The 8946-nt window shown below is 39.1% G+C and overlaps 1 protein-coding gene across 1 annotated transcript; it reads right to left on the bottom strand.

Annotated features, from left to right (window-relative positions):
- Positions 1-1204: 1204 nt before the first annotated feature.
- Positions 1205-8179, bottom strand: tbx22 (T-box transcription factor 22). Its single transcript, XM_038276199.1, has 8 exons — positions 7826-8179; positions 7404-7602; positions 6688-6789; positions 5419-5593; positions 3762-3926; positions 2351-2415; positions 2072-2157; positions 1205-1990 (listed from the first exon to the last, which is right to left on the bottom strand). Exons 1-8 carry the CDS (start codon positions 7950-7952, stop codon positions 1464-1466), a joined length of 1446 nt encoding a protein of 481 aa, XP_038132127.1. The 5' UTR covers positions 7953-8179; the 3' UTR covers positions 1205-1463.
- Between the last annotated feature and the right edge of the window lie 767 nt (positions 8180-8946).

The following is an 8946-nucleotide window of genomic DNA, read 5'->3' as shown; positions in this document are numbered from 1 at the left end:
TCGGTAGACAAACCTGGAAATGGCCGACAGTATCGAGTAACCTGGGCTGATTGTGTCTGCAGACAAAGGCCAAGCTGTCTGATAGTGCTGCACCTGACGGTTGGCTGAAATAGACTACCCCCCCCCCCTGCCTGGGTTCCTAAATTGACTCCTTCCTGCTATTTCCCCCTTCCAGCCCATGCCTGTTCCTCCCGCACTCGGCTATGGCACATTAATTGCTGTTTGGTTATGACCGTTTGTTGGGAAACAGTCCATTTCCCCCATCGTGCCCCGCTTTGCCCTAACCAGAGTTTGATATTTGGCCTGAAGTTGGAGCTGAAGGCAGGAATTATCACATCAACTGATAATAGGGCGTGCCACAGTTTTCCTTTGATTTGATGCTCGTGAATTTCCTTAACTTAAAGCCTCAAGAAGAATCTACAACTAATTTAACTACAGCTTTTTGGACCATGTGGCTCTTTGGACCATGTCAGCGAGCAAAGATGCTCTTTCTCGTATGTTGGAGTCAAATAGTAACGCTGAAGAACAATCCTTTCACCGCCCTGAGTCGCTGATTAGTTATTGGATGTTTAGTGAAGAAATGGAAGCTGGATGCCAGAAATCTGGCAGCTGTTTCTTAGCTGAAACCACAGAGTAGCTGATGAGCTCCTGCTGTTGGTGAGGGTGGCTGGACCTGAGACACTGTTCACTGTCAGAGGATTTCATTCCATGATTGCAGAGTATTTAGGAGCAGGAAAACTGCTCCTAGTAGGTAGCATGCTGGCTCATATAGGTTTCTGCAGACATTTGCGTTTTCACATGTTTTCGTGTTTGTGGGCGTGGATTGGAACAAACATGCAGGAACTGATGTTCGTATATCTCTATATATATATATATATATATATATATATATATATATATATATATATATATATATATATATATATATATATATATCTTAGTAGTTAAATGTTTATTTAAATATGTATGTATATAGATACATACAAAAATAATTACATGCATACTCATTGTATCATATTTGTACCTATGTTTGGGGATGTATGAATAGCTGCACCGATCTTAAAATAGTAAAAAAAAAAATACTTTAATTGGCATTTTATAATAATTATTTTAACAACAACTTTTACAGTAAATACAATTGCTCTTAGTATTATCCTTACCTCAGGTTCTTTATGCTCTTTGGTAACATTGCAAGTTGAACTAGTTTAAAGCACTAATCTTTATTTAAAAAAGCAATCGGCATCCATCCTGAACAAAAAGGTTTGCATATTTATTCAAAGTTTGGATGTTTTGGCTCATTAACCAGCTTCCAGATCAGTTTTTGTGCTTGGAACACAGAAAGTTAATCACTTCTTAAATATGGGTCACATTTTTTTTCCATTCAGTCGTGCTTGAAGCAGAATTGTTCCTCTTTCTGTTAACTTTTGGCTGGTTTTCTTTTTGGGCCGGTATCTGTGCAGCTGTCAGAGGCAGTGGTTGGAGGTCTGCTGCCACGCAGGATGCCAGAGCAGATAGTCTGTGTTTTCGCTCAGTTTGCCGTCTCTAGAAAGAGCCGTGAGTCGGGGGCTCAGAGGAAAGCTGTAGCCGTAAAGACAGTAGGGAGCCATAGTATCAGCAAGATGAGGTGGTAAAGAGGACCGCTGGGGGCTCAGTGGGGTGTGGAGTTGGATAAGGCATGAAGAGCTCCCAGGAGACCTGTGCAGACACTGATCCCTGCAGTTCAGGGCTTTCTTCCCCTGCAGCGCAGAGAAAAACGGCAGATCTGCTAATGGGGGAACAGAAGGAATATTTCTCAGTCTGTCTGCTCCCAGGGAGGACAAGACTCTGCTAGGCAGCGTAGAAACAGAGGGCGAGTCGGTGGACGTCTTTCCGAAGAGGGGCAGAGTGAGAGCGTGGAGAGCGGAGTCTGGGCAGGAGAGCGGAAGAAGAGCTGAAGATGACGAGAGCGGCAGATAGTTCTTGACCCCGCTGCTCGGTGACGGCGAGCTTCCTGTCAACACATGTCAGAATCACACCGTTACAAGAGTTTGAAAGTTAGACAAGCAAACGAAATGAATTTCAAGCGTAATACCTTGAAGCTGTATGGAGAAAGGCTTAAGGTCCAAGTTCAAGGGGCCTCTCCAGGGATAAGACTCCAGCAGGCCGTCCAGAACCCCTCTATAGGTAAACACATGCGAACAGCTCTATTTACAGCAAAAACACAGAAACATCCTACAGCAGGAATAAAATTCTGCTTTACACAGCTTCAGCGTTATTTGAAGCTTTTATGCAGCTACACATGTAATTGGTTTCCCTCCAGGCTCGTTTAAAGACACAGATGGATGTCCTGCAGTAGGAAGGTGTGCTGTACCTGTTCCGTCCAGGATCCCTGAAGCCTTTAGCAAACGGGTTCCTGTCGATCTTCAGCTTGGTGATCTTACCCAAAATAGAGGGAGATAGATGAGTCAGAGCGTCATCTGGTGATGTTTAAGCTAACAATGAGCTCAGCTTCATGCAGGAGGGATGAGGTGCAGATATCACCTCCTTTTACACCAAACATGCATCTGAGAGAAACATTTTTACAGTTTCATGCCCTGCAGTAAGAGGCTGTGGACCCCAGCAGCCCCCCATCAGTCACATCTTCATCCTGGCTTTCTGTCATGATATGTTCCCCGATAGTAAAATGAGCCCTGATGAAAAGAGCTGGGAGCCCCTGAGACGGCTCTGTTACCAGAGGAATGGCAGCGAGCAGCGGGTTTAGGTATGCTGTGTAAAATACACACATCCTCTCTAAAAACAACATGATTTTTGGTTTTACAGAGAGGGGCTCTTTGGCTTCACAAACAGGAGGAACAGTCCGGGTACGGGATGTCAACCAGGATCACAGCAGAAACTAAAGGTCTGTTTTATGTTTAGATCCGAAGATGTTCCGATAAAACGGCTGTCGGCTGGAATCAGAGGTTTCAGCTGAACCCACCCAGATCGCTGACCTGCTGGTGGGAAGAATCCAGATGTTTTCCAAATATTGAGCAAATCAGAAATAAGGTCGACCCGGTTCTACCAAGCAAAGCGATCTTTGATGTGGAAGTTATCAGACAGTTGTTTAAAAATGAAAGTAAAATATTTAAAAGTGCAGGCAGCAGAATCTGAGAGGTTCATCTCCTCAGTCATTTTATATTTTGGTTGCCTCTGGAGGATTTTGGCCATCTAGCCCAGTTCCTCCATTCTCTCCCTGAACCTTGGAACCTGTCAGGGTCCAGTTTCTCCGGGTTTTCCCTTTGAGCTTCCAGACTCCGTCATACAACGTTCTCATTTCTGAAATGGTAGAAAGCTTTTTAGAAATTTCAGAGATGTTAAGGGTAACCTATGGACCCATGGAGGCGTCAGGAGGCGAATCCAGCCTGTGGTCCTTTTTTCGCATGTCTCTCCTTCTCTTTCATTCCCCCTTTCCTGTCAGCCTACTGTCCACAAAACAGCCACAAAAAAAAAGAAAATTCAAAGATGAACATTTATAACCTCTAGTGTTATTAAAGCTGTTAACCATGTTAGTTGTGCAGTTTTCTAATTGCCAACTTTATAATCATTTTGTGTTTGTTTAAAATGACTAATTCAACAGAAGGTTCCTTCTCTTTGCCTCCTTTCCTGATTGATCTCTCATAGCTGCAGGGCAGGAAATAAACCTCTTAATTCTACGAAAGTTTATAAAATTAAAGTTTATGATGTTTAGTTCAAATGTTTTCAAAGAGTGCTGGCAGATGAGATTAGTGAGAATAAATGGTGACCTGCTGATTCTGGTATGCTGTGACTGTGGTGAACTCGGTCTCTGGGAAGGAGAAGGTGTGAACCCCTTCGGCTGGCAGAGCCTGGATCTGCGAGGCGTCCATGCGAGCGTCGTACCGGATGATGTGAACACGAGGCTTGTATTTATGCATCGACTGAAGGATGATCTGCAGAGCAGCACAGGAAGTTCTGTAGGTTCATCTGTTTTTATAGATAAAACTTTAAATGGAAGGAGAGCTGCCTTTTAGAAATATAAATTCAATTAGTTCAGTATCTGAAAATAATGAAAGTAGACTAGATTGCTTCTCATCCATATGTTGCTGAAAAATATTTTAACATTTAATTCTACAGCTATTAGAAATAATTTATACTTTCTAAATAAAATATTTGGAAAATCTTGCAAAAAAACAGCAGGAATTGAAATAATTGACTATTAATGAAATATTCATCTTAGTAGATCACAAAAGAGGAAGTTTTTCATTGTATATTTCTGCAGACTAGAGTCGACTGCAGTTTAATTTGGTAATTTGTAAAATTGTGAAGGTAAAAATGTGATTAGATGATTAAATGTTTTATATGTGTTAAAATCTATTTTTCCTGATAAATTTCCTTTTTAATTAAAGTTAAATGACGTTGTACAAACACAACTTAGTACAACATCAAAATAAATCATTTTTTTTTTATTCCATAAAATTAAAACCGGTAAAAAAGCGTCAATGTGTTGGAAAGTTGAGCCCAAACAAAGATTCTTAAATTCAGGCTCATTCTTCAGGTTTTTAACCTTTAAGATCTAAATATAAGCTTTATTTCCAAATGTTTACATCTTTCACTTTCAAACAACAATTTCAGGCAGTTTAGCTGGAAAAGACTTTTTCCTTTTTTTTGGCAGTTTTAAACTAAACGTTTTATCTGTATAAAGATATAATTAATTAATTATTATTGAAGAGAAAACAAATATTTTTATTTCCTTTTGGAGTTTTTTTTTTACTGCAAAGCTTCAATTTTTTTTTCATAAATTAATCACAAATTCTTGTTTGCACATCTGTTAAACTGCCATATAAAGATGGATTTATTCTCCCTTCCTGTTTTATTAAAAACAAAACTGAGATTCAAGCTTAACTGAAGCTTCTGAAGCAGTGAAGAACTGACTCTGCAGCACATCTCACTAAAAACACAGGAAATAAATCACAGATAAATCCAGTGTTTTTACACTATAAAAAATATGAATGAAATTATAATTAAAGATATTATTGTTGAAGATGTTTAATCGCACTAATAATCCTCTTCATGTTGCGTTATTAAAGCAAAGGAATGTGCATCTAATAGTTTCTGTGTTTGAGAAAGAATTAAAGTTTCTGAAGGTTGAATAATTTAGTCAGAGCTAATGAGATAAACTTCTCTGGTCAACCTTTTTAAAAACATAAATACTGTTTTAATTACTGTTATTCATTAACTTTACTATTCCTGTGATTTTAGATAAACCAGGTGATAAAATGAGGTTTAAAATGAGTAAATTTGTTTATTTTAAAATATTTATTTGAGACTTTTCAATCTAAACGATTAAAATTGTTTAAATTGGTCAAACAGATTAGCCTCAAACTTCTTCTTCAGTGAACATGATGAAAGTTTCCTCAGCAGAGCAGATCCCTGGTTACCTACATGTCCTTTATCATCCATCTCATTGTTGGTGAGCTTGACCCGGTCAAAGCTGATCACCTGTCGCATCCACGTCTCTCCTGAGGAGGGGGAATCCGGATGCACATAGAGGCGAGGAGAGATGCACGAGTGGTCCGTGTTTCCAGCCACCATCCACTGAGAGCTGTGGTACACATACCTGAAGAAGGCCAAAACAAATCAGCAATCAAAAGGGAAAAGTGAGAGAGGATTTTGGAGGGTATCTACAGCAACAATGCAGCGTCTAAAAAAAAGATACATTTTAATATTACCTTTTTTATTTTGGTAATAAATCATATCTAAAGCCTCCTGTCAGCTGTTCTATTCCTGTGTGTGATAGAAAAATCATGTGGGTTTTATTATAAATATATTTATAATATATTTTATTATGAATGTGTCACAGAAAAAGCTTTGTAACTAATTTTTTTAAAATCGAACAGTTTTAATGCTTAGCCTGACTTGCTAACCATTGATCTGATATGAAGCGTTTCATTGATTAAAGTTTCAGAAGTAAAATGCAGGCTCCATGTTTATCTGTTCATTCTGACCAATGCACCAGTCAAACTGGGAAGTTTAGACGCAGCTGGTTCGTCATTAATCCTGAGCTTCCCTCTAGATTCGGTCTCAGATCCAAACCGCTGCTTGATTAAATTTTTCTCCTCAGGTTTAGTTTAAACTGAGCAAAATCAACTAGCATGAAGAAATAACCCAGAACTTCCTGCAGTTTATTCATGGTTATTAATGACTAACGGCTAATATTAATTAAGACAATATAATTAAAATCTGACATTGGTCCAAGTCGCCTATTGATTAATGAAACAGGATTCAATGTCCCAATATTAGAGTAGATTGATGTAAAAAATATTTAGTCTTTTTATAGAATATAAACCTGATGAATTAATAATAGAAACAGTGAAGCTTCTTTGTGTGATTTCAACTATAAAATAATATCTACAAACCGGGTGTGTTTTTTTAAATAGAAAATGTTGAATAGATCTGTTATCCTATCTTTATGAAAGATGCTTCAGCATTTTAAACAGAATAAACTACCTAAATTCTTAAAGCGTCTAAAATATGTCATTCTGCTCAAATGATCCTAAAACTATTTGGATTTATCAGCTTTAGGTTTTTATTTTTTTTAGATGTGAACTTTATTCATATCTAATGATTAGTTTCTAAATAAAAATTCATCCAAATGTTTTGTCAAGTTTATTAAAATTTCCACAGATAGTTTGCTGAAACTTTTGAACTCACCTGTAGCGTTTGGAGTCCACCGGCATGACGTCCATCGCCACGTAATACTGCTGGCAGGGCTCCAGATTGCGCACTTTGACGCGAACAGACGGGAACATTCTTCTACAGAAAACAACATATATCAAGTAAATAATAAACGTTTAAAAATAGTCTAATGAAGTGTTCCTGTTTATAATTGCAGCGCAGAGAAATGAGACGGAGCCGCGCGCGGCCTGCTGCGCAGTTGAACCGAGATTAAATAAAAAAAAAGAAAAAAAAAAAGAACATGATATAAATTCAATCCCTGAAAAATAAAACTATGGTTTTCTTCATTCTCTTGCTCTAAATACCTGACAAATAAAATCAACACAAGAAAATAAAATATTTTGTTAAGAAAAAAAAGCTGAAATATATTTTATATTTCCGTGAGTTAAATATTTCAATCCTTCCTTTTGAAGGTTTGAAATATTTAACAGCCTGATCCCGCAGATCACTTCCTGTAAAGATCTTTGCTGCTGATAGACTCGCTTTCTAAAGCAGGTAAACAAAGATGATCTGATCTGAACAGAAAGGAGCGGATTTGTTTATATTATGTAGTTCAGATTTTTGTCCTGAGCGATTTGATCAAAGTTGTTTTTCTCCAAAACAAAATGTTAAGTTTATTGATGCAGCCATAGGCTAATCCTGCCATAACACCGCATCATGTGTGCGTGGATCCCCGCATGCTGATCTGTTACCTGCCAGCTTTAGTGATGATCATTTCTGTTCCAATTTCATAGAATCTCTTCCACAGCTCGGAGCCCTGCAGCTCCGCCTGGACCCCTCTCTCTGACTCCTCTGTCCCGCTCTCTGCCGGCTGCTGACCGGGCTTTTCTGCAGGCCTCCACGGTGATGACCCGGCGGCAGTCATCTGACTGGCGGTGTGTTCAGCCTGGCCTATAAAAATATTCGCTTGAGTTATTTCCTCCTTCTTTATTGTTAAAGAAACTTTTTAAAAGAATGATTGTGGAATGTATTGAATATTGGTTTTTCTTTCCCTTAAAATGATATTTTAGTTCTACATGTGCTTCACGGTCAACTATCCGGAAGATTTTTAACTTAATTTTTTCTTTCTCTCCGTTTTCAGACTGTGCGTAAAACCACCGAGTGTTTGTCTCACCGTGAAAGATTCCAGTATCTGCAGCTGAACTTGATTCCTGCATCTCGGACACTTTCATCCGCTTGTAGGGTTTCCCCACAAGCGCCTCCACAGAGAAGGCGTGAGCCCGGGAGCTCAGGCCCTGCATCCCGACAAGATGAAACTATCCGCCCGGACTTTAAGATGAATCTTCCAGTTGCAGGATGGGGGCCCCACTAGTGGCAGCTCAGAGCTTCCCTTTTCTCTCGCAGCGGCTCCTTAACGCTGCGTAATGGATCCGATGCGATGCCATGTGTTCTCTGAGACGCGCTGCTTTGGTCCAAAGTCGTGGATTATTGGCACGCCTCTTCACCTCCACCCCAGACTTAATTTATTCCCTGACTTTTTCTCTGCCCCTTTGCTGGTCCCTGTGCGTCACGCAGAGGGAGGGAAGAGCGCGGCGCTCATTCCTTCACCGAACCTGAGCTATAAGCTCTGCAGCCCGACATTAGATTGTCTATTAAATACTTATTGATGGCAATGACGCTTTACTTTCAACGTGTTAACATATAGAATTGACAAATCTAAAAAAAATAAACAATAATAATTTGTTATCACTTTCTTGCATTTCCTGTAGCATATTAAATAAAGTCTGTTCAGACATTTTTCTGCAATTAAATATATAGTAATAAATTATTATCATTATTATTATCTTAGGCAGACTTGTACACTGACTTGTTAAAGTATTCACACCCTTTGAGGTTTGCTTCTCGGTGTTCCCATCCCAACCATACAAATTGTTTTAACAGGTCAACGAGGACACGGTTATAAAAACCACGTTGCTTCTCTGAGGATTACGAATGTGATGGTAACCATGGAGACGCTTCATTGAGCTCAGAAAAATCTAACGGGCCTTTTGATTAAAACATCTGATTTTATGGAAGAATAAAAAAAAACAACTGATGAAAAAAGTCACAGTTCGTCTGAATATTTCGCATCTGTGAGGAACATTAAATGGAGAAGCTTTGGTCCCACGATGAAGATTCTCAGTCATCCAGGTCAGAGTCGTTCAAAAAAAAAAAAAAGTAATTTCAGGATGTTGGACTTGAGGAGCAAAACGCTCCACAATGTCAACCTTAAAGCATGGTGGAGGCAGTATGTTG

Source organism: Cyprinodon tularosa, unplaced genomic scaffold, assembly GCF_016077235.1.
Source record: "Cyprinodon tularosa strain WSP-4 unplaced genomic scaffold, ASM1607723v1 ctg1002, whole genome shotgun sequence".
In the NCBI taxonomy this organism is placed as follows: domain Eukaryota; kingdom Metazoa; phylum Chordata; class Actinopteri; order Cyprinodontiformes; family Cyprinodontidae; genus Cyprinodon; species Cyprinodon tularosa.
The sequence above is the reverse complement of the archived record's forward strand: the minus strand, read 5'-3'. Positions and strand labels throughout refer to the sequence as shown.

Coding starts and splice junctions, on each gene's coding strand:
- tbx22 (XM_038276199.1), bottom strand. CDS start 7,952: ATGCAGGGCCTGAGCTCCCGGGCTCACGCCTTCTCTGTGGAGGCGCTT. Junction 6,790..7,403: donor ATCATCACTAAAGCTGGCAG/GTAACAGATCAG, acceptor TGTTTTCTGTAG/AAGAATGTTCCCGTCTGTTC. Junction 5,594..6,687: donor GTGGACTCCAAACGCTACAG/GTGAGTTCAAAA, acceptor GGCCTTCTTCAG/GTATGTGTACCACAGCTCTC.